Source organism: Eulemur rufifrons, chromosome 13, assembly GCF_041146395.1.
Source record: "Eulemur rufifrons isolate Redbay chromosome 13, OSU_ERuf_1, whole genome shotgun sequence".
In the NCBI taxonomy this organism is placed as follows: Eukaryota; Metazoa; Chordata; class Mammalia; order Primates; family Lemuridae; genus Eulemur; species Eulemur rufifrons.
In genome coordinates, this window is record NC_090995.1 from 14,650,434 (window position 1) to 14,675,671 (window position 25,238).

General features: G+C 40.8%; 1 protein-coding gene across 1 annotated transcript in view; it reads left to right on the forward strand.

Moving 5' to 3' along the window:
- Positions 1–3,614: 3,614 nt before the first annotated feature.
- The window catches only part of ANTXR2 (ANTXR cell adhesion molecule 2), a 117,834-nt gene continuing 96,210 nt past the window's right edge, over positions 3,615–25,238 (forward strand). The window contains exons 1-7 of the mRNA XM_069485574.1: positions 3,615–4,287; positions 5,004–5,075; positions 7,162–7,233; positions 19,574–19,655; positions 20,091–20,198; positions 20,364–20,432; positions 21,298–21,378. Coding sequence (XP_069341675.1) covers positions 4,136–4,287; positions 5,004–5,075; positions 7,162–7,233; positions 19,574–19,655; positions 20,091–20,198; positions 20,364–20,432; positions 21,298–21,378 — 636 coding nt within the window. The 5' untranslated portion in view covers positions 3,615–4,135. The remainder of the gene's footprint in view (positions 4,288–5,003; positions 5,076–7,161; positions 7,234–19,573; positions 19,656–20,090; positions 20,199–20,363; positions 20,433–21,297; positions 21,379–25,238) is intronic.

Here is a 25,238-nt window from a genome sequence, read left to right on the forward strand (position 1 = left end):
GAGTTGAAAGTTTGGTTTTATATAAAGATTAATTTTCAAAGAGTTAGGCCACGCATGGATTGTGGAGCAAAATACTTGAGTGGGAATCCAAATAATTTGATAAAAGAGAAATATTTTAGCTTTATTTATCTAAATAATTCAATCTAAAGTGTCTTTCTGGCCGGGCATGATGGCTTACACCTGTGATCCCAGCACTTTGGGAGGCCGAGGTGGGAGGATCGCTCGAGGGTCAGGAGTTGAGACCAGTCTGAGCAACATAGTGAGACCTACCTCATCTCTATAAAAATAAAATAAGTCAGCTGAGCGTGGTACATACCTCTTGTCCTAGCTACTTGGGAGACTGAGGCAGGAGGATCGCCTTTAGTTAGAGGTTGCAGTGAGCTATGATGATGCCATTGCACTCTAGCCCAGGCAACAGAGTGAGACCCTGTCTCCAAAAATAAATAAATAGATGGAAAGAAAGAAGGAAAGAAAAGAAAGAAAGGAAGAAAAGAGGTCTTTTCTCTCTCTCTCTCCTTAATAATCTGCATGCCCTCTCCCATTTTTGACATCAAATTGAGGGTTCAACGGCGTCAGTCTGATTTCCATGGTACAAAAGTTACTTTGAAACCTTATCTCGCTGGTCTCCAGCTGACACAGTGCCCAGGGTTCTCCCAGTGATGGAGAAGTGAAAACATTGCTGTTTCTACCATTTCTTCACAGCTGGTGGAGATTTACAAGTTGGCTCTTTCATCTGCCCTCATTATTGCTTAGGAAAAGGGTGACCAACAGTTTTGTTTGCCAGGGACTGTCCTAGTTTTAATACTAAAAGTCCCATGCCCTAGACAGCCCTGTCTGCAGCGAATTGGGAGCTTGTTGCCCCAGTAATTAATGACCTTCCCACAAACTTTTAGTAAATGAGGGTGATTTGGTTAGTTATTGGTCTGTACTAGCTGAGGCCATTTCTTGCTTTGCTGTAGATCTTACATGAGCAAGTGAGTGAAATGCAAAAAGCTCCCACACTGGGCTGAATGTTTTGTTTTTTTTTTTAACCAAAACAAACAAATAAACAAAAGAGTGATACTTCAGTATGTCAAAACTCTCTTCTGGCCTTACACTCAGGAAAGAAAATTCAATGGGAGGGCTCCCGGAGGGCCCAGGAATTTTGAGGAAGAACAAGTTTTAAATTCAAGGTGTTTTGCTTTAATTTGGTCCTGAGACAAGATGGATTCTTAGATCAGTTTGTGGAGTCCCAGATGAGCAGGCAATGAAAGGGAAGCTAGGGAAGAAGGAAACCAGTAAATGTGAGTTTAAATTACTTCATCAAGAGTAGATAGAGTACGTGGTTAGCATCACGCCTCATACTTCTTTACCTCCTATCCTCTTCTAACTGGAAGTCAATCGTCACTGCTTTGGGGCAGACATCCCCTCCCCCCACCCCGGATTTTATTCAATCATACACTGATACGGTATTCATTGTGAGAGGTATATAATATCTTTGATTCTGTCTTGAGATTAAACTTGAAAATGGAGACCAGGTTCAAGCAGTCAAGTAAATAGAAAATACCTTGAAAAGAACCTGTAACAAGCTGTTGGTACAAATTCCGTGAAAATGTCAGCTGGTTTTAGTTCCGCTGTGGGAAGTCCAGGAGATTAACCTATTCGTGGTTGGAACCAAATGTGAGATCTGAGAAGTGGGAACATATCCCCGGAGAGCTGATGGCTACAGAAGGAGTCAGAATTTCAGAACCTCCAGATGAGGCTGGGGAGGACAGAATTAGGGCTCTTATTACATAGCCGTTGCTCTCCCTTGGACTTTCTTCTAGTGCTCAGTTATTTGAAAACAATGGAGGTTAGAAACCTCCTAACAAATAAAAATTATCTTCCATCACATCAGCCCTTTGCCCCATCAGTACCTTCCCAGCCCCATCGGGTAAGAAGTGGTGGGTCCAGTGGATGATGGTGGAATTTCCGTCTCCACGTGGCCGGTTTCCAACTGGCCATTCTCCATTCAATCTTCCACATTTGTAATGAGGACATTTTCAAAATGGGGCTCTCTGCCTGTCTATACTGAAGCTTCTATCCATTCATATCTCTCAGTTTAGCTATAGAGGTGGTGGTCCAAGGTACAATACCATTTTATTTTGCCTTGATACTCTAATAGTCTCCTAACTGCTCTTCCTGCTGCCATCGTTGCTGACTCTAAATTCATTGTCTCATAGCAGCCAAGAATGATCTCTGAAAACCACGGATAATACCAATTCCTCCACCGGCCCACTCCTGGGCTGAAACTCTGCTAATGGAGTCCTATCACGCTCAATATAAAATATCTGAGTTTTTTTAAATCTTAGTTTACAAAGCATCACACAATCTGGCCCCTGACTATCTCTCTTACGTTATCTTACCCACAAAGCTCCAGCCACACTGCTTTTTTTTTTCTTTCTCGAATGTGCTAAGCTGATGCAGATCCTTGCTTATAGCTTCGGGAATGTTTCCTCTTCTGGCTCTTGGAACGGCTGGCTCCTTTTTGTTTATCATCTAGTCAGTCATTTGCTGTCATATCACAATATTTTAAATCCCTGCAAACCACCTTTCCGATGTGGACATTTTTCTTGTTTATATATTTATTGTCTGTTTTCACTCCTTAACCAGACTGCAAGCTTCATGAAAGCAAGGGCTTGTCATCTTGTTCTGCGCCTTAGTCACCACTCCCAGAACAGCTCCTAGCACATAGTAGGCACTCAAAAAAAAAAAAAAAAAATCTTTATTACGGTAACCGGTTTCTATCCTCAAAGAGCTGACAGATCTGGTTGTATATCAAAAACGATGTAAACGAAAAGTTAAATACACCTGACAAGGAACAGAAGACATGCTCTAAGCACTGTATCAACTTTTTATCATAAAGCATTGATTTTGTTAAAATGAAAAGGAGGAAGTGTGGCACCTCCTACGACACATGCCAGTGAGATTGCAAGTTCTAAAAGCCAGTTTTGACAAAGGGTCACAGGTGGGGCTGTGGGCAGGACAGAGGAGGGAGGGAGCGCAGAATAACTGGGAATTTGCACGCTCGCTTCAGCTCGAAATTTTGATAGCTGGGGCCTGGGGTGAAGGACAGTCGGGTGAAATATTTTAAGGTACAATTTTCCACTTCTAAAGAGGCCCGCGCTCCCCTCCCACGACCCCTCTCCCACCTTTTCTTGGCTTGGTGGGATGAAGCTACAAAGTAGGTTTTTGTTTGTTTGTTTTTAAGGAGGAAGTTTATAAAAAGTGTGTGTGTGTGTGTGTGTGTGTGTGTGGTGGGGGGTGTGGGGTGCAGCGCGGAGTCCGTCGCCTCTCGTGGGGTCGCCTGTCTCGGGTCTCTGCACCGTGCACTGCGCACAGGGCTGTTCTAACCAGCTGATCCTAAACTAGGCCGGGCCTGCGGGACAGATGGGCATGTGTAGTTTCTGGAGCACATTTGTTTTTCTAAACTTCTTCTCCCCTTTCCCAGCTCGGGCAGGCATGAGTCATCCCTAGCTCGGCAGGAACCGCAGGGTGCGTGTGGCTCGGGCCGGGCCCGCCCCCGCCGCGGGCTGACACTGGGCCTGGGTGGCTCCGCTTGGCCCGGGGCTCGCCCAGCCTCCTCCCCCCGGAGGGCCGGGCCGGCGCGGCCAGCAGCGCAGGGAAGAAAGTTTTGCAGCGCCAGGGGCGTCGGGAGGAAGGAGCCGGAGGAGACCGGTCTCCACTGCGAGTTAGTCGAGTTGGTCGCTGTCGCCGCGTCCCCACCGCAGCCGGGACTTCGGCCCTCCCGGCGGAACAGGCCTCCCCGTCCGGGTCTGAGGCTCGCCCAGGCCGGGAGGAACTTGTCCTGCCAGCTGTCGCCGGCCTCATTGTCTGCAGGAACTCTCCGGAGTCGGGAGGGGGAGGACGGGATCGCGCCTCCGCTGGGATTCGTCCCGAGTTCCGGCGGCAGCTGCGGCGCTCGCGGAGCCTCCCTTTGTCCTCCCAGGACCTCCCTCTCCCCTCCGCTCCCTCCTCTGTCACTCGCCGGTTCCTGCTGTCCCAGGGCCGGGGGGGCCCCGCAGCAGGGCGCGTCCCGGTGGCTCCTGCACCTCCGCGTCCCCACCGAGCCGAGGGGGCCGCGAGCAGGAGGGAGTCGCAGGCCCCGGGCCGCAGGATGGTGGCGGGGCGGGCCCGGGCCCGCAGCCCCCGGGGCTGGCTGGTCCCCGCGCTGTGGCTCCTGGCGCTCAGCGGTCCCGGGGGGCTGCCGCGCGCCCAGGAGCAGCCGTCCTGCCGGAGAGCCTTCGATCTCTACTTCGTCCTGGACAAGTGAGTGCGCAGGGCGGGTCCGGGGTGTCCCGGTGAGGGCGGCACCGCACCAGGGGGGCTGAGATTTGCGGGTGCGCGAGCCTTGGGGCGCAGGGCTGGACACCCGCCCGCGGGGACCCTGTGTCCTCTCCCGCCCCAGGACAGGCGCTCCCTGGCCCGTGCAGCTGCAGGGCGATGAGGGATGAGCGCCAATAATCGCCCCGGGCCCCTCGGCTCTCCGCAAAGGTGGGGTGTTCCCTGCTGGCCAGTCGTGGGGCGCTTGGGAGGCGGGAGGGCGGCCTCCTGGGGGTCATTCTTCCTCCCAGGACCCCGGGCAGGACTCTCTCTGCCCTCTGTCCCTTCCCGCCTCCCTCAACTGCCACCCACACGCTGGCTAAAGTTGGCCAGGGCTGATCCCGATCAGCACTTTCCTAGGAGGCAGGAAAAACCCAGAGCTAAGATCCCCAGTGTGGTTTGCGTTCCCTGGGAGGGCGACGTTGATGCTCAGGTCCAAGGGCCGGGCTGTGCTCTAAACAGTGCCCGGCCGGGTAGTCCCCGCAGATGGGCTGCCTGTCCCGACTCTGGGTAGCGTCACAGGGTCAGCCGCAGGCACCGTTACTTGGCTCCAAGAGGCCGGGTTCCTCCGTCTTCGTGGGGTGGAAAACGCAACTGGTTTAAAAGGTTTGCATGTCAGTGTCGTGTTTGGTTTCTCTGATCAGTTCCATTTCCTTTCCCAGGTCTGGGAGCGTGGCGAATAACTGGATTGAAATTTACGATTTTGTCCAACAACTTGCAGAGAGATTCGTGAGGTACATTTTCTGCTTTACTTGTTCTGGGCAGTGGAAAAGAAGTAGATTCGAGTGTAGGGATTTCCCTTTTCTGAAACCTTTTGCAGGGAAAAAAAACCTTCCCTGCAACGTTGATTTTTAAGTGCCTCAAGGGTCGTTATGGCTCACAGGCTGTTAGTAGGCCAACCCTTGGGTTGCTGAGGGCTCATTGCATCTGGATCCCAGAAACTTGGCTCAGGATCTGGGGAAACATCTTCAAATACGATTCCAAATGTTTTTTCCTTTCCGGATTTTCATGTGTTTTGAATTTCAGTTACGCTTTCTCATAATTTATCACATTAAAAAAATAAATTTTATGCTAATAGTCTCCATAATAATATTTTCCTTTCCAAATAATTCTTAGTATTGCAGAGGTCCTCATTAAAAAAAAAAAAGTGTTGGAAAACTTCAAATGAACATGTGTTAATAACCCACCACCAGAAAAGGCATTTGTGTGTGTGTGTGTGTGTGTGTTTAAAGAAATGACTTGTGTTTACACAATGTGTGGGTGTGTGGCTGGGTTTAAAATTTAACTGTTCTATATATGCAATAAGCCTCACTAGGAAAGACTGGTTTCCTCTCCTATAAAAAGCATTCCTGCTATGAAATCCAGCTTACTCTCTTATTTAGAGGTAACTAGGAATTAGTGGCATCTCCTATTTAAAAATAACCCCAGGATGCCAGGCTTCTGAGGCTTTTATTTTCTCCTTTCTTTTTTTTTTTTTTTTTAAAAGGAAAAAAAATGCAACAAGCAAACACAAGTTTATCAAGATAATGGAAAGGACATGAATAGGAACTGTATCATTAAATATTGCTTCTTTCAGTCTTGTTAGCCCAAATGTTTTCTGTAAAACAGGCTTGGATGATCAAAACATTTTGAAAGTCATGTTACAAGTAACTTCAAACAATCTGTAGAGGCCCAGGCAATCCTTGCTTTCAGTTATTGGCAGCAGTAAAGTTATCCCTATAAAAATGTATGCCTGTCCGTGTCCAATCCGCGGTCCCCTGCTTGAGAAGCCAAGTATGACACTTGTTTCTGGACAGGGGCTGAGGTAAAACTAGCTGGGAGAGAAAAATAAAGAAGACCCCACATCCTTAAATGTCAAAGGCAGAACGGGCAGTTGTTCATACATTTTCTCGTTTAATGTTAGAATGTGCAAAGAGTGTCACACAGGTTTTGATCAAAAAGCAATGGATCGTTTCAATGCAACATTTTAAAGAAGTGGGCTCTAATTTATGTGGTCTGCTTTTCAAGTTGGAGTTCTGCAACACACAGTTTAGTTGCTTAGTTACTAACAGTACATTACAGGAAGTGAGTACAGGGTGACTTTTAGAATACGGTTAAACCTTCGAGATAATTCTGACTGTCAGTTTCTAGGTTCTAGTTTCGTATCTTCAGGTTTGGATCTTAGTCATGGCTACGTAGTGTCACAGAAACAAGAACCATTCTGTGACATGAATGCCCAAGCTTAGAAGATGTAGCTGACGGGAGCGATAGTTGCTGATTGGAAAGAAAATATTTGATACACAGAAAAGTAAAAATGCCTGATCATTGAAAAGTGATTTGTTAGCTTCTTTCACATTTCTCCCTGGCATTCTTTAAGTATTCTTACTTCACGATGCCTTTTTATGGACTCATACAAGAGTTGTGTTCATTAAGTCAAACTAGCTACTCTCTAGCCCTAAGTATCAGAAACCATAATGGCTCCGAAGGGTCTAGCCTCCTTCAAAAAAGTGAGGGAGAGAACACCAAGGGAAGGAGCATTTTCTGTGAAAGAATCTTACATCAGCCCAGAATTTATCTTTGCAGCCAGTCTCTTTCTAAATGCGAGTCCTTGTGGATCACGGAAGTGTGTTTGAGGGCTGAGAAGCATTGATTGACTAAGTCCGAAATGACTTAGGCAATAATGTCGAGTGGAGTCAGTCTACCTACTTGGGGAATTACATTTAAAAGAAGCGTGGACCATTCAGTGAGACCCATTTTAAATGAAACTCCCTAGCTATGCATCTGTGTTATATCAATGTTTCTTTTAAAAATGTTTCAACTGCCTCTTTTCTTATTTTGCAGCCCTGAAATGAGATTATCTTTCATTGTGTTTTCTTCTCAAGCAACCATTATTTTGCCATTAACTGGAGACAGGTTAGTGCATTATTGTTTCACTGGAGGCTTTTAGTAGAGATGAATCTTAGAGCCGTGATTGATATTTCCAAGTGGTGATTCAGGCCTCGCGGTGGAATCGAGCAGATGCACAGACAATTCAGTTCTCTGCACTAATAGAAGGAAAAGGAGGTCTGAGTAATACAGAAGAGCAGATAATCTGGAAATCACTGTCGTTTATATTGTCTGTGGGATGTGCCATGAAGTCTAGATCCCTGCCTTGGTTTTATATTCACGACTTCCTACCTTTCCCTCCTCTCTGTTGCTGTGAGGGTTCTGCATTTTTCTCGTTTACATGTGATATATTAATCCACCAGGAATTTGAATAATGTTGAGGAAGAGAAAGAAATGGATCTATCTGGATAATTGACTAGATTCAGCAGACAATCCTGGGTTTCTAGTCTTTTTCTGAGGTCCGCTGACGCTGAGTATATTAACTTTCATAAAGGAACTTGATATATATATGTGTGTGTGTATGTATACACACACACACACACACACATGTATATTTCTATCTATCCATCTATCCATAGCTCCTCAGGGCTTTTCAAAGGTGTGGCTCTTTCCAAGACAATATCACAGTGTTTCATATGACCATTTCTATGTCATTTGAATACATCATGACAAGTTAGAAATAGTCACTGACATGTTTTAACGTATTGGATCCACAATGGGAAGGGAGCTATTCCTCTTCATTTTTATATCTGGTTCATCTAACACAAAGTGTGTAAGATAGTTCTTGCTCAGTAAATGCTTGTTGCATGCATGAATGAATGGGTTTGCAGTTATTGTGAAATCAAATTTCTCCAAGCTGTAGTTTTAGTAAGGGGAAGCTCATGTACTACTTTTGCATGATATGTGGATTTCTGCAAAGTTAGGAGTGAATGCAGTTTTTTTTTGTTGTTGTTGTTTTGTTTTTTTGTAAATTAATTTTTCCCGTGAAAAGGTCAAGGAAGCATAATATTTAAAGGAACTTGGGGAGAGCACTTGTGTATAATTCATCGAATTGATTTGGAAAAGTATATGTCTAAGCTTCTAATTTCTTCGTGCTTTTAGTTTTGCATTTCCTAGAGAGGAAACCTCTCTGGGGGCAGTGAGTCCAGTGTAGGACCTCAGTCTTCTCACTGGTCCTCCCTTCTCGCTTTCTTGTGTGCATGTGTTCTTCTCAGCAGCCAGAGCAGTGGTGGTCCCCAACCCATGTACGGCAGCTGTCTACGCCCAGTGATACCAGAGTTCTTGCCTTTAGGAAAGTAAATTTTCTCCATTGCCCAGCTCAATTTCCAAAGAAACAGCTTTGGTTTGGATCCAGTCTATCCAAAAAAAAAAAAAAGAACAATTTCACCATTTGTGGCACACGTATATATAGAAAGGCACTTAGCATGATGCCAGGCACATAGAACTCTGAGTAACTGACGGCTGCAAACATGGTGCCAGGTTCTTTGCTAGGCGCTCTGCGTATGGGTCCTGCAGCACTTTGGGGATGAAGTGTCGGCACTGTTTGGCCAGATTGGTGTTGCTTAGCCACGCCTGGAAGGGGTTTAAACTTTTAATTTAAGTTACAGATTTTTTTTTTTTTTCTCTATCATCGGTTGGCTCTAATAGGGGAGAGATTGAAATGGGTTAGAGAAGAGCTTGTGCTTCCAGGAGGCAGCATAATGTTGCAGTTAAGAGTTGCTGGACCGAGTCTACTGGAGTTTCAATCCTGGCTCTCCAATTTACTAGCCAAGGACAAGTTGCTTAACCTCTTTATGCCTCAATTTCTTCAATCTGTGTAATAATGACAATGATAATGACGATGATAGTCATGTCTACCTCATAAAGTTGTTGCAAGAATTGAAGTTGATGAATGTGGAGTGTGGAGGGAGGCGTCTGGTAAATGTTCAGGAGATAAAAGCTTTATTAGTAATATCATCTGGAGCTGGGGAATGGGCGGCATTTTAATGCTCAGAGAAGAATTACACTTACATGAAGGGAATATTGTCCTGGGTAAAAGGATTTATCATATTCCAAGAGGAATTTTAATGATGCTTCTTGCAACTTATTTTACACATACCTGGCTTCTCTGTCGCTGTCTAGATAGAAATACGTTGAGTTTTAATGAATTTCACTCTTTGTGGCCCGCTGCATCAGTTTGAGGTGTCAGCAGAGACACTGAGTCAGAGCGAGGGTTGGAGTTCTAATTTTGCCACTTACTGACTTGGAAACTTGGGGCAAATCATCTACTTGGCATGTCAGTTTTTGTTCTACAAAGTGCAGATGTAAAATCTGCCTTGTGTTCTCGGGGAGTGGTGAAGATCAGACCAAGATAATGCAGAGAAAGGTACTTAGTGCATCGTAGAACAATCTCCGGTAAAGGATCTTACTTTCTTCTCTTGCTCTTTGACTAATTTTATTGAACGAAAGCAGTAACGTCTCGAGTTTCTGAGGTTGAGGACAGCAGGTTTCACCAGTGTGGTTCTGTCAGTCGTAATTCTTCACAGCCTCGGTAACTATGAGAAGTAGCTCTTTGATGTTTCTCAGAGCGTTGCTCAAGGTTGTTGGTAAGAGATGGGGCAATACTGCAGGGCAGCGGGCGCTCACGGTGAGGCCGCGTCTTCTGTTACAGTTTCAGCGCGGGGTCTGGTAATATGTAAATGCACGAATAAAATAATGAACGCATCAAGACATCATCAGCGATACATTTTGTATACTCATCGTTTAAAAACTGTTTCCTTTCAGAGACTTCAGTCTGAAGCATTCCCTTCCGTTCCCTTGCTGTTACGATTTTTATCCTTCATATGTCTGTTAATCCGTCCACTGCCTACCTACCTGCCTTCTATACAGTGTACCGAGCAGGGCAGATCTTGGGGTGACACAAAGATAAACAATCCAGTGTGTGTGTGCGTAGGGGGTGTACGCACATGTACACAAGTAGCCCAGGGTAGTATCCCAGTGTAAGATACGAGGAAAGTACCAAGTGTTGATTTATCCTGGAAGCACCAAGCCTTTCAGTGTCAGAGAATTTGGAATCAGGACTAGCTTTAAAGGATAGTTTTAGTTACTATATTGTATGATTGGGGATAGTGAATGGCGTTCTGTTCTGTTCGATATTATCTTAATGCTGTAATAGTGATTTAGTTGAAAACGTTTACTGAGCAATTATTATGTGCCAGGCGGTGTACAAAGTGCTCTCCGTGCATGGCCTCATTTAATCCTCGTGTCAACTCCACGGGATAGATTCTGTCGTGATCCCAAGTTTACAAAGGAGGACAGGGAGGCTAAGAAAGGCGATGGAGCTTGTCTGAGGACATGTAATTGACAAGTGGCAAGCAGGATCTTAGCCAGAATGATCTTTTAAATTTTAAAGGAGATCATGCCATTCTCATGCTTCAAACAGTCTAATGGCTTAGGAGGGAAAGCCAGCGCCTCACCAGGGCCTGGAAGCCCCCCCAATTACCCCGCCCAGGCCTCTCCTGCAGCATCAGATGCCCGGCCTAGCCCAGGTGGTCTTCCTTCCTTCCTTCCCGGCACAGACTAAGTTTGCATCCACATTTGGACCTCTGCTCTTTCTCTGCGCTAGATCTTGCCCTGGGGCTAGTTTGTTCTCTGGCCAGATTGAGCATCTCTTCGGAGGAGCCTCGCCCGGCCACCAAGTCTAAGGGGACCCTGTCCCCTCTCACCAGCAATCTCCTATGCTGCTAAATTTGGTTATCACTTTTTGAGATGATCCTGTTAACTAGCCAAATTATTTTAACCTCCGTGACCCTAATGTAACTGTGCGTGCAGGGGGACCTCCTTGGTCTTGGTCACCCAAATATCCCAACACCCGGAACAGAGCCTGGCTCGTAGTAGATGCTCAGTTAAATACTTGTTGAATGAATGATTGAGTTGGGCTCAGTCCAGAACCAGGGGTAATTAACTGCTTCTATAGATGGTCTTTCTTTGTAATCACACCACGTGATAAATGATGACTTATATTTACTGTTCTTGTTTTTACTCTTATAGATTAGCTCTAAGTACTTACAACTCCCTTTTTCATTATTCTTGCCCCAAAATTGAAAAGGTCATATAATTGTTTGACCTGAGCACAAAAATCAATTACTTAGGAAAAAAAATCTTTCTTAGGCAAACTTGTAGGAAATTATAGAGAAGTCATTTAATTAAGTTTAGACAATATGCACATTTCTATCATTTGAAAGAGTTTTTTTCCCTAATTCCTTAAAAGCTGAATTAAAAATTTAGTTGGGGGAAAATAGTCCTTTGTACATATTTGGTAACATAAATTGATACATCCATTTTGGAGGGAATTTGGCAGTATCTATAAAAGTCTAGGAGGTTTCTATCAACAAGTCTACTTTTTAGAACTGTGTCTTACTGAAATACTGGCACTAGTATGTAAAGAGAGGTATATGTGCAAAATTAGATACCGTAGCCATGTTCATAATAGTGAGAAACTGTATTCAATCTAAATGCTTATCGATTGATGACACCATAAATTATATATAAAGAAAGGAATAGTCATTAAAAAATTGGAAAGTCCATGTGTATTTATATGAAATACATATAAGATACATTAAATGAAAAAATGAAGTTGTAGAATACTTAGAATGATTTTAGTTTTATAAAATAAAGAGAAAACAAAATCCTTAACAATTCTGAACTGTTTATATGGTATGTATGTGTGTGTATGATGGAAATGCATGGAAAAAAGTCTAAAGGACACGAAAGAAACTGTTCACAGTGGTACTGTCTTAGGCATGAGATAGAAGATTGGGAAAGCCTTTCACAATTTCAATTTTTATATATCTAGGTGGTTTGATTTGAATAAGAACATATTATTTGTGAAAAATTAAATGCTTAAGTTAATGTTACTGACTTCTGTAATCACAGATAGCTACCTTGGAATCAGAAAATGGGATTCAGGGGCTGGAAAGCAAAAGTATTCAGGACTAGAGCATAGTGGAGTTGTTACCGTGGAGAGTCATGAAGGCTTTTTATAGAGCGAAAAGACCAGGGTTGGACGTTGGGTCAAATAGATGTAGGAGCTACACACCAGCTGTGTGAGCTGAGCACGGACAAGTTACTTAACCTCTCGCTGCCAAATTCCTGGGCTGGTTAAAAAGAGCTGATCATTCTTACGATACAGCCATCCTGGACAATTAGCTGCATAGAATGCACCAGAAGGCCTTACTGAGGGTCTGATACATACAGGGTATACAACAAACGTTTGTGACTTTATTCATTCCCTTTTCTTTCTTCTATCACCTACGTGCAGCTGACTACCTTTTAGTATTTCTGATGCATAATCTTTTTTTTTTTTCTTTTTCTTTTTCATTTTGACGATTGGGTTCGGAGGAGGCTAAGGCTAACATGGGGTTTGGAGTTTACCAGTGTTGCCTGTCCTCATCATTTCATCATGACGGGCCAGGATTCTAGGAGAAGTTTAGAGAAGTCACGTGACTTTCCTCACAGTGAGCTGGGCCGGCAGCTGGAGGCAGGGACCACATCCGAGTCTCGTGCCAAACGTGTGCTCTCGACCACTTCACTGACTCATCTCTGTGTCCCCTTCTCCAGGCTGCACATGAGCCAGAATTGGTCACACTGCATAGCGATGCTCCAAATTCATCCTGGTCTTACAAACCAGTGAAGTGGTGACGGGAAGTGACAATGGTTGGGTTAGTTTAAAAAAATTCCATTGGGGAAGTAATTATTCCTGTTTAGAAAAGTTAACACTTTGTGCTAACCCGGAATGTTCTGGGCGTGGGAGCTCAGATTCTAGTAATGCATGTGTTCACAGTTGCTTACACTAAAGTCCCACATCTGTTTATGAGCATGTTCTCGAAAATTAGGTACCTGGCACGCAGAAGTGGTGAAATAAATGCAGGGTCAGTTTCTCCTGGTTTAGCTAAGAAAGTGAGCAGGAAATGGAGTGAAACTCTGCAGAGGGCAGCAGGCATGAACTTCAGGTGTGAGTCGAACACTGCACGTTGGTAAAGGCAGATCAAACTGGAGAAGGGTTTTTACAAAACTCAGACTGTGCAGGGTACCTTATTAGCAGATATGTTTGGATCCAGGACAGCTACCTTGGATTTATTTGGACTCTGGACCACAGAGATAGCTTGGCATAGAGTGACATGCTAAATAAACAACAAACGCTTTTTCTATAAACTACAGTAAGATATAGCTAAGACTTGTTAGTTCCTAAGATGATAGAATGTATTAGCAGTGCTTGTCTTTAGAAAATAATCCTTTACTGTTTTGAAACCTTTAAACAAAAGTTGAGGAGCTGAGAGAAAACAAATTCCTTTTTTGCAGTTTGTTATTCATGCAGTATGTAGTAATACATAATATTATATATTACATACATGTATGTAATATATCTGTTACATAATATATATTACATATGTATGCAATATATAATACAATTTAATAAAGTGGACATGTTTGAACATATTCTCTTGATATAGTTTTTTTTCTTTTTCTCACTCTGGTTAATATTCTGGTTTATTTATTTATTTTTTTTGTTTTGTTACTTTTAGACAGAGTCTCGCTCTGTCACCCTGGCTAGAGAGCCGTGGTGTCAGCCTCGCTCACTGCAACCTCAAACTCCTGGGCTTAAGCGATCCTCCTGCCTCAGCCTCCCGAGTAGCTGGGACTATAGGCATGCGCCACCACGCCCAGCTTATTTTTTCTATATACTTTTAGTTGTCCATATAATTTCTTTCTATTTTTAGTAGAGACGGGGTCTCGCTCTTGCTCAGGCTGGCCTCAAACTCCTGAGCTCAAACGATCCTCCCGCCTCGGCCTCCCAGAGTGCTAGGATTACAGGCGGGAGCCACCGCGCCCGGCCTGCTATTCTGGTTTATTAATGGAAGGAGACAGTAGAAGGTGAAGTTCATTGAACACTTACTATGTATCAGACATTTTGCTAAATGACTTGTGTATAATAGCTCAGGTAAAGTATAATGCTGAGTGGATTATAAATCATTAGTATAGACACAAATAAACTCTTGAGAACATTGTTTTATTTCATATTCTACTCAATCTAGTAAATTTTACCTTTTAAAAGAAACATTGTAGTATGTTATGTCACTGTCTATTATGAAATTGTTGTGTCTTGCTACAGTTTGTTTTGGAGTTACTGTTTATTTCAAAGGCATTAAGTCCCTGGTTAATAATCTCTTGAGAATAAAGGACAGAATTTACCCGTGTTATAAATATCTGTAGCATTTATGCAATTATATAAATAGACATGTGGCGGCACAGATGTGTGGGGCTTTTTTTTTTTTATATATATATATATTTTTTATTTCATCTTATTGTTATGGGGGATACAGAATTGCAGGTTACGTGTGGGGCTTTTTGCTTTTGCAGTAAACTATCCTTTGGTGGCTTCCAAGGAAGCCCAGAACATACACACACACACACACACACACACACACACGTGTACACACACTCATGCTTTTTAAAACCTGGGGCTGGGCTTGGGGCTGACTCACTTCAGTCGGTAGCAGGCAGCAGACGTGAACATGAAACTGTAACAGTTTCGGTTCCAGGTCTAAAGCTGTGAGAAGGCAGAGTGGTTTGCCCTGTTGTGCTCTTGGAGATCACACGCCGTAGAAAAACTCTGGCCACCCTGGGAACACCGTGCTAGGAGGAAGCCCGACCTAGCCGTGTGGCAAAGGTACATGGACGAGAATCAAGGCTCTGGGTGACAGTCCTCGCTGAGCTCTTGGGTGACAGCGTCCGCGCTGGGACCAACCTGCTCACCATGCATCTCAGCCCTTCTAGACACTTCACTGTCCGAACGGCCAACATGGGAAGCCTGAGAACTGCACAGTCAATGCACGGTGTCACGAGAAACAATTATGTTCACACCGCTAGTTTTGTGGTACATAGTTCCCGCTTATCGGAGGGAGATGTTCCAAGAACCCCTGTGGATGCCTGAAACTGTGCACGTACTACGATTTCTCTTATACCTACATAACTATGATAAACTGCACTTTATAAATTAGGCATACTAAGAGTTCAACAATGAGTACTAATAAAATAGAAAAATTATAACAATATCATTGTCATCATTATAATAAATCCTCACAGTGTCCCCATGGGGAAGGTATTTTTATCCCTATTTTATAGATGAAGAAACAAGGTTGGGCTTGGAACTAATGCATGTTATCTCTGTCTATCAGCCTATTCTCACCTTGATCCGTGCCATCCCAGAAATTGTAAATATACAGTTTAAATGATTATCCTACTATCCCAAACCCCTTCAATGGAAGGATGACTGACAAAACCGCTACGGCAAAGAGCATTCCCACAACCTGGGAATGTTTTTAAATTAAGTGAGATCAGAGAGGTTCTTAATCTTGGCTGCCCATTAGGATACTTTGGAGAGTTTTCAAGAAAAAATGATAGGCCGGGCACGGTGGCTCACGCCTGTCATCCCAGCGCTCTGGGAGGCTGAGGCGGGAGGATCGTTTGAGCTCAGGAGTTCAAGACCAGCCTGAGCAAGAGCGAGACCCTGTCTCTACTAAAAATAGAAAGAAATTAGCTGGACAACTAAAAACATATAGAAAAAATTAGGCAGGCATGGTGGCTCATGCCTGTAGTCCCAGCTACTTGGGAGGCTGAGGCAGGAGGATCGCTTGAGCCCAGGAGTCTGAGGTTGCTGTGAGCGAGGCTGACACCACAGCACTCTAGCCCGGGTGACAGTGTGGGACTCTGCCTCAAAAAAAAAAAAAAAAAAAAAAAGGGTGATAATCTTGACCCCATCACAAACTAAGTAAATTAGAATTTCTTTAAATAGAGGCCAGAAGAGCTTTTTTTATGAAGCTCCTCAGGTGATGCGAGTATTCAGCCAGGGTGCAGAACTACAGTGCATCTATAGAGGTATTTCTGCCAGCCGTTTTATGGTGCCTCTGTTTCAATCTATTATCATCTTAGTTATGACATCACGCATGCCTTCCCAGTCCAGTGTTTGTGGATGGGGAAAAGCCAGGAATGTGGCACAATTCATGGCAGTTTTTGTTGCTCGCTCTCCTTTCCTTCTCTTCCCTTTCTGTACCTGCTCGGCAGAGAAGTTTGAGACACACTAGCAGCGCTGAAAATGCCCTCCCTCCCTTCCTCTCCCTCTCCAAGTGATTATACAGTTTGGTCCCCTGATTCTCAGTAAAAAAAAAAAAAAAAAAAAAAACCAGAGGTTTAATATACCATTTTGTTTGTTTAACTCTTGCCTCTTTCCAAAATAGTATTTGAGAATGCATAGAACATAACAATATTGCAGAAAATTAATAAAACATAAAAGAAAGTTAAGGTTTTGGAAAGGAGGATATTGAAACATGATAATCACAGGAACTTAACAGACCTGTGCAAATGAGTGAAAAATTTACCGTGGGCTTCCTGGGACTGGCAGTCAGGGCAAGAAGCCAGTTGACACAGGTATGATAAATAACGGCAAGGAGGAAGTGAGAAGGAAACTTCTGCGATGAGATCTGATAGGGGACAGTGCGTGGCAGGACAGCAGCATCCTTGGCAACAGTTTCACAACAAATACTGAAGTGGTTTCAATGTTGCTTTTCTGGGTAGTTGACAACGTAACATTAAAGCCAAAGGCAGCGCCGCGGGTCTTGTAAAACGTTCCTAGATTTGAGCTTGTCTTTATGAAACAGAACCATTTCTTCCTCCTCCTCCTCCTCCTCCTCCTCCTCCTCCTCTTCTTTTTATTTGAATCATTTCCTCTTTTTTTCCCCTTTAGAATTTTCTTTAACATTACAAGTGTGGATGAATGAGCTCTGTTTTTAACCTACTACATCATTTTGCTTTTCCCCAGTTAACTGATTACTAATCAAAACACTATTTATTTTGAGCTGCTTGGAATCGTCCAGAGGCCTGAGATTTTCCCTGTCTTTTTTTTTTTTTTTTTTTGGTTTTCATTTTCCCTCCATTGACTCCTTGTTGATTAAGAGGCTGACAGACCTTTTTGGTAGTTACCCTGGAAGGAGCACAAAGCCAGGAGTCTTGTGTGGGTTGGTTGATGTCGTTGGTTCTGAGCGAGGAGCATTTTCCCCTTGTGATCATGCAGCTGCAAAAGTAACGATGAGATTCAGTGTGGCTTGGAATATTACGGTGACCGGTGTGGGATGTATGGAGAAACCACAAAGTGCTGTCTTTTCCAGTAAAATAAGCCAGCAGAGATGGACCTTCCAAAAGACTCTGAGTCCCACATTTGGCAAATTCCTTCAGCTTCAGAGTCTTCTGCTGGTGTTGTCCGGGCCTTAGGAGGAGGGGTGAGCCTATCTGAACTGAACGGAGAAGGCTATTTTTACTACGAAAAATCTGTTTGTGTAAACTTGCATTTCAGTTGAGCTTTTCACTTCCCTTTTGGCAGCAAACACTATTGCTTGAGGACACATTTCCACTCATTGCTGAGAAGCACCAAATATTTAATTTTTATCTGCATTCAGAGAGACTCGGTTTCAAGTTGTTTCTATGGCTATCAAGCATAAATGTTTAGATCAAACAAGCATATAAATTATGTAATGTACTCCATCAATGGAATCATAAATTTTTTCTGTGGTAGCTTGAAAACTTTATTGAACACTTACTTTGCAAAAGATATTATAATAAGTGCAGAGCAGGGAATACATTATAAATAAAAGGCATGATCATCTCCCACTGTAAGCTTCCCATCTAGTTAAGAACCGAAGGTATTTAATTAAGTAAGTTCAATTATTATAAAGCAGAATGTTTTTAGGAGACAAAATTTTTCATTGTGGTAAAAGTTGAATATGGGTGTGAATAGAAAGCTCAGGGTAACTTAGAGAAAAGAGTGTAATGAAGTTAGAGAAAGGTTCAGAATAGGTAGATTTTAAAGCAAGTATTAAAAGATATAATTAGCATAGGTTGGTAGAGATGACTGAATCAGGAAAGAGGAAGGTTGTCTTGTATTTTCTGGAAACTTCTTGAGATGGAGAGCTTGTCTGATAATTTCATTACAATATAAAAACATAATCATGAAGTTACTTTTAAAACTTGTGGGAGGCTCTGGGGAATGGCTTATTTCAAGTATTTGAAACATAGTATTGCAGCATGACAAAATATTTTTGACCTGTGTTATACATATAACATGCGATGTACACATACACACGCTTACATAGATACGCATATGAAATTTTGTGTATGATCCCAGTAAGTTCCTTGATATTAAGATAATACTTTTTATAATTAATCTCCTTCATCTATTGTCCTCAGTAGTGTGGGTACTCTTCATATTTTATTTAAAGCATTACAATACAGTTTACTATTTCAAGTATGTTACATTCAAAAAGGCATTTTTCTTCCTTCTATTAAAAAACTAAAATTCTGAAAATAGTATCTTAAGAGGATCTCTTCTGATCTTTTAAATTTAAAACTTTAAAGAGAAGTTTCAAATTTAATGTGGATGGTTTTACAGCATTATTTACCTTTTAAGATTCTTGTGGTTTTATTTATTTTTAAAGAGGTTTGGAATCTATTTTTATAAAAACCTGAAAATTGAGTCTTCCGTTACTCCTACACACAAAATAGTTCTTGTTATAGCTATACCTCATGTAGACATAATCTATTGGGACTATGAATTATCATGATGAAAAGAATTATTCTATGGTTTTTCATCTTTTTCATTCACATTGCCTCTTCCAAGAATCCATTACCCTCTCATCCATCCATCCACCCCTCCATTTATTCTTGCATTAGTTCACGCAATATGTATTGAAGATCTACTGCATTCATGAGCATGTGCAGGTGTCTTGGTGGGTGAGGTGTCACAAAAAGCGAATAATTCATAAGACTTACGACTCTGGAAGACAGAAGTAGAAAATGTTAATTTCCACAAGTAAGGGTTAAGTCATGTGCTTTAGAAATTTGCAGATAACAAAGAAAATTTCCCACTCTTAGGAAGGTGAGGCGAGAGCTTCAGAAAAAAAATACTTTTTCGTTGAAGCTGAGCTACTCAATCTCTGTATTTTTGTGGATGACAGAAAGTATGTTCTACTCTTGAGCCTTTAGTAAAACAAGTATAATTGAAGATATCTGTTCTCAGCTCAAATAGACCTAGAATATGCTTAGATTTTTCTATGCATTGTTAGTACTTTTATTTTTTTATAGTTAAAATACAGAAGTTATTAAATACTTATTACAAATGCAAAAAGCATAAGGAGTTATCAGCCTTCAAAGCCCTGGTCCTTTCCTCTACTTCCTACTGAAGAAACTTTAGTTGCCATGTTTTTCAGGAAGTTGTTTATTGTGATTTTTGCTCATTTTTCTTTTGTTTAACATTATAATATTAATACATTATTTTCAGAGGCAAAATCAGCAAAGGCTTGGAGGATCTGAAAAGTGTTAGTCCAGTAGGAGAGACTTATATCCACGAAGGACTAAAGCTAGTAAGTTCTTTTACATTTTTATGTATGAGAGAAAATACTTTATTATTCTGTAATGAAATATAACTCTCTAGCAAAGCTCTGAAACTCCATTATGTAGTTATCTTCAAAAAAAATTTTTTATGCTTTTAGATGTTCTAGAGATGAGCCTGGTAGAAAACATTGACTGTGGTGATAAGAAAAGTTAATTTTCCATTTGCTCTGTGGTTGTATTCAGACTAGGCAACCACCGCTAAAAATCTATTTCATTGAAAAACCAATAGTGACTACTCTGTAAGGTGACTATATGCCTATTTCAAATAAATAGGGAACAAAATAACCTGTTTGAAAAGTTAGTAATGTTTTGATTTTGTCAGACTTACACATGCAGCTCAATGGAACATGCTGGTTGCAAGTTACAATTAAATTGTGAGTCGGATAATTATTCTTCATTTTCAGGCAAATGAACAAATTCAGAAAGCAGGAGGCTTAAAAACCTCCAGTATCATAATTGCACTGACAGATGGGAAGTTGGATGGTTTGGTGCCATCGTATGCGGAGAAAGAGGTGGGTATTGAACTGAGACTGTTGTTTACACCCTGCTATACTTTGCTGTGTGTCTCTGCATGGACAGCTTGGTATTTGAGTAATTCACTTTCCCGTCTCTCTCTCTCTCTCTCTCTCATCCTCTTCCTCCCTCCCCCCATTTCTCTCTCTCTCTTTTTCCCGCAGGCAAAGATATCCAGGTCACTTGGGGCTAGCGTTTACTGTGTTGGTGTCCTTGATTTTGAACAAGCTCAGGTGAGTCGCAAAAGATCTACACACTTTAATCTAAATCACATAACTGTCTTAAGGATAGTTTAATCAATTCTTTTCACTGAGGACTTACGATGACACTAATTAATTATTAAATGATTTCCTGTAAAACTATAAATATCTTCTAGGACAACGGCTGTATGTCTCAAGCTCTACCTCAATAATGTCAGCATTTTCATAGGTTTTGTTTCTGAAAATAAAACTCTAAATTTCTTCAACATTTCATTGGTTTTGGAAAGTAATATAAGATAAACACTTGGATTGACATGGTAGGAATACTTCTTTCTCTCCTTTAACTCAACTGACAAGATTATTATGACAGTCTGATTGAAAGTTTCTGGTTTTTTTTTCTTTTCTATTTCAGCTTATTATGGGAGTACGAAAGTTAAAGTTTCTGTTTTATTTAAAATTTGACACTAGGTGTGCAGGGATTTGGGAAGTCCATTTAGGAGAAGTCTTTAGTATATCTCTTACAAAACCAATTTTTTTCATGAAGTTTTGAGGGGTTTATACATTAAATTTTTTTTTTCCACTTACAAATCATTTTACATGGGAGTTTTTGCTTGAGCGTGGCTTAGATTCCAGTCTCATGATGTTAGCAGCTATTAGAGCTCTGCGTAGTTTTGGAATTGCTGATGTAAAGGTGCTGTGATGATTTCAGCTCATTTCGTGGGGATACGTTTAGAGTAACACCAGCATCGTCACCTGTAATTCCTGACCTTGAACACAGGCCACACTGCTAAATTAATCCTGTGGAGTCATTTTTCAGATGAACATAACAGAAATGTAATGAAGTCTACAAAGTGTTCTATGTGCCAACCACGCTTAAGTTTTCTTCTTTTCTCCAAAGCTCGAAAGAATTGCGGATTCCAAAGAACAAGTCTTTCCTGTCAAGGGTGGATTTCAAGCTCTTAAAGGAATAATTAATTCTGTGAGTATTTCTCTGGGGGCAGAAGAGGCTTGTCATTTTACATATATTTTACACTATAAGAATTAATCTCAATATCCCGTGCAGGTGGTCATTATCTAGAAGAAAGATGGAGAAAGAGGTTTGTTCAGTATTGCAACCACAGTGCCATTCTAAAAATCCCTTTTTTTTTTTTTTGTAAATGACATTTGAGTACTGATTCTTGTATATTGGGCTCTGTGAGTCCAGGTTTGTGATTTCAAGTTTAAGATTTTCATAAACAGTCTCATATCCCCTTTAGCGTGCGTGGTGCTAACTGTCTTGCTAGCTTGAAAGTTTTATAGGCTTTATAGAAGAAGAGTAAGATAAAAATTTGGATTGGAATGTGTGATAACTCCCTCCTCCAAATATGGTATTGCTGAGCTAACAGGCAGCTTGAACCAGCGGCTATTTGACTGTGGTTGTTGTTCTTTCCATTTAAATGATTAATAGTGTCGCCGGAGCACATAATATTTCTGCTTGGAATTCAGTGGAGCTGTCTCTGGTGATCATTAGAATCTGGGCTGCCCTACGCTGGGGATGGGCAAGGGGAATGATGAAATGCAGAGAAAACTCCCGGGCTTTCACAGCTGAGGTTTATGTTGCATTTTACTGCCTTTTGCTAGAAGCACTAGGAACAGTTGCTATTAAGTATTTATGATATTTTGGTAAACACCATCCTAAAATGGAAGTGAATAATATATATTCTCCAAGCCAAAGCTTTTTCCTTAATCTTTAAGGGGGACAAAAACAAAATCTCGGTTTCTTCTAACATTTGGTTTTGGGATTTAAAATTTCTCTGTAAAGATCATGTTTTTCAGAAACACAGAGTGAGATTTACTGAATTTGTTTTTAGTAGCATGTAGGCTTTTTTTTTTTTTTTTTTTTAAACATTAATGGAGCTTTATGGAGAAAACATATAATTTGGTTCTATTACATGTCTACTCCTGGTGGGCAAGCTAAATGTAAATGCAGAATGGAACAGAGAGTCAATTATTTTAGGAGTTGATGTATATTACTGTATTTAGATTTTAGGGAAAAATTGCCATGTAAAAAACAGTAAATAATTTTATAGCTGGGTTCAGAATAAATACTATACAACTGTTATTTAAGTTTTAAAGTACAGGAAAAGGTATGGACAATGCAACATGTAGTACAATTTGACTCCCCAAATAAACAAATCAGTGTGTTGTATTTTAAATAGAATTTTCTTGTGCTTGGGAATTTGCAACTATTTTTACAATTATACTGGGAAGGAGAAAAGCTCTCTCTGGGTTATTCCCTTTGGAAATTTTCTTCTCTCTATAAAAATTCAGAATTCTCTAGATGACTGATTAGTTTTCTAAAACTCTATTCTTATGGGTTATAAGTGCAGATTTTCCCTTCAAGAAATTAATAGCTGACTGTCAGAAGAAATACAGTTGTTTTATTATTATGTTTATTTGTGAAATTTTATTTTTCTATTTGTCTTAAGGAAACTTTAGAATGTAATTTCTAAGTAGTCTTTCTTGCCTGAAGTTCTTGATGGACTTTAGCATGAGTAAGTTATGTTGAAAGTTTCAGCATGGAATTAGAAAGATTTACATTATTTTAGCCACCAATTACCAACAACGTCTCTTGAGTGTCATCTGGAAGGGGTGATGGGTATAGCTTTCATGTCAGTATAGTTATATTTCAGCTAATTTGTCACAAAAGGGAGGAGTAAAGTATCCTTGGAGAAGCCGGCGTCGGGGGAAACCCTGGCAATATCTGGCAGAGTGGGCAGGTAGAAAACGGGAGTCGTCACAACCAAACCTGACCTCTCAGTAATGGTTGAGATTTTTATCAATGCGATGATAGTTTGAGATTTTTGCCTACTTCATAGAATTCTAAGGCAGTTTGAACTACTGATATTTATACTTAATTTAGAAAGTTTGATTTTTGTCATCCATTTTAATGTTTGAGGATTTTAAAGTAGGGATGAGATAACCATTTATGTATTATTTTTCATTTATAAATACTCTTTAATACTAATATTACTTTCTGAGTGAACAGATGCTTTTGAGGGAACAGATGCTTCCGTAGTACACTTTCTTCATGGTGAGATCCAGTTCTTTGCCAACGTGTGTGTGTGTGTGTGTGTGTGTATGTGCATAGATATATGTATATGTATATATATCCCCTAAAATCTCACATGATGAAATTTTGCATTTAGTATGTGAATGGCTTAAAGTGCCTTGGATTTGCTAATAGCATTTTGCTTATCTTTAAATTTGGTCTGTAGTGATGTTGGCTTTCTCTAAGATTAACTGAGGCCGACCTTTACCGGAAACTATTTTCTGTTTCTATTGAGTATAATGAAGACACAGCAACACACACTTGAGAAAGCTCCTTACAAGTTCCTCTGTTGTGTAAATGATGGAAGGGAAGCAGGAAACCTCACGTGTCATTGTCATAGATGGGACACCTGATTCAATGTTCAGTTAATCAATAACTGTCTTTAACTTGGTAAAAACAGCGTTTAAAATGTCCTCTCTTTGTCAGTTGTTCAGTGATAACAATTTTAATATAATAGCACCATTTCCATATTTTCAACATTTCAATTTATACAATTGCTTGGGGAGAATAGATTATGAACTATTTTGTTTTTTATTGAAACTGATTATTTAAAAATTTCACAGTGTAAACAACTTGCATCCAAACATCAAATTATTTGGATTTCCAGTTGTTGCTTTCTTGATATAAAAACATGGTAAATTCTAGATGGAAAAACCAAATTTGGAACACATTTCATTTTCTAAAAATGCATAAACTCTCTTCTCACTCTTCTCTCCCCACCTCTCTCCCTTTATTTTTCATTTGGAAAGGGTTTTGGGAAACTTTGTTTCAAATTATGGGTTTCTGGATTTCCAATATTCATAATTTGTTGCAGGGCTAGACTTCTTCACATAAAGTAACTTTATCTTGACTTATCTGAGTCCTATTAGGATTGTTGGTTTGCTAGTTAGACATTTTAAATATTCTCATTAATTTATACATTCAGTATTTATTCTCTAAGCATTTATTGGCTGTATGGCATGTACAAAACAATTTCTCAAGCACTGAAAATGCTGTGTAGTATAATATAATCCCATTTCTGTCCTCAGAGGGTTTGTTTTCTAATAGAGGAGGTAAGCTCTGCACTCAAATAATATAAGTTGCAAAGAGATTTTATAAAATAATCTTTAGAGAGGAGCGGGTAATACAGAAACGCAACTGGATTACATTAGATAGTGATGCCAATTTTATCAAAGCTGTAGAACATCAACTATCCTTGAAGATGTTTATTCTTCAGCCTTAAGATCTCCATAGGAGAATTTCTCATTTGATCTTGCTATTGGAACTCTCATTTAGAAATATTTTGATGGATTAGATCACATTAAAAGAGGAATTCAATATATTCACATTTATCTTAAATAGTGTGAGATTTGATTAAATTATGGTGAATATTGATAGAAGAGAGAAAACAAACATAATTTAACAAACGCACAGGGTCAGTCTGGTGCATGTTCTCTGACATGGTCTCTAGAAAGTCCTTTTGTAATTTTTTGATTTACCTTATTCTAAGGAATTTTAAACAGATGTAATCTTTAAACACCTCTCATAATTTCCCTTGGTATTTGAAATATTTTTCAGTAATGCTGATAAAGGTGTGGCTAAAGCCACTTACAAAGAGATTGTACACTGAAAGATGCAATTAATCTCCTGAATAGGATCTGTTTTGAAATACATGACTTCTGAACTGGTAGCAGACAGACAGATTTGGGGGTTTTATGTTTTCCTTTGACCTTGAATCCGTAGGAGCGGACGTTTGTTATAGTGGATAA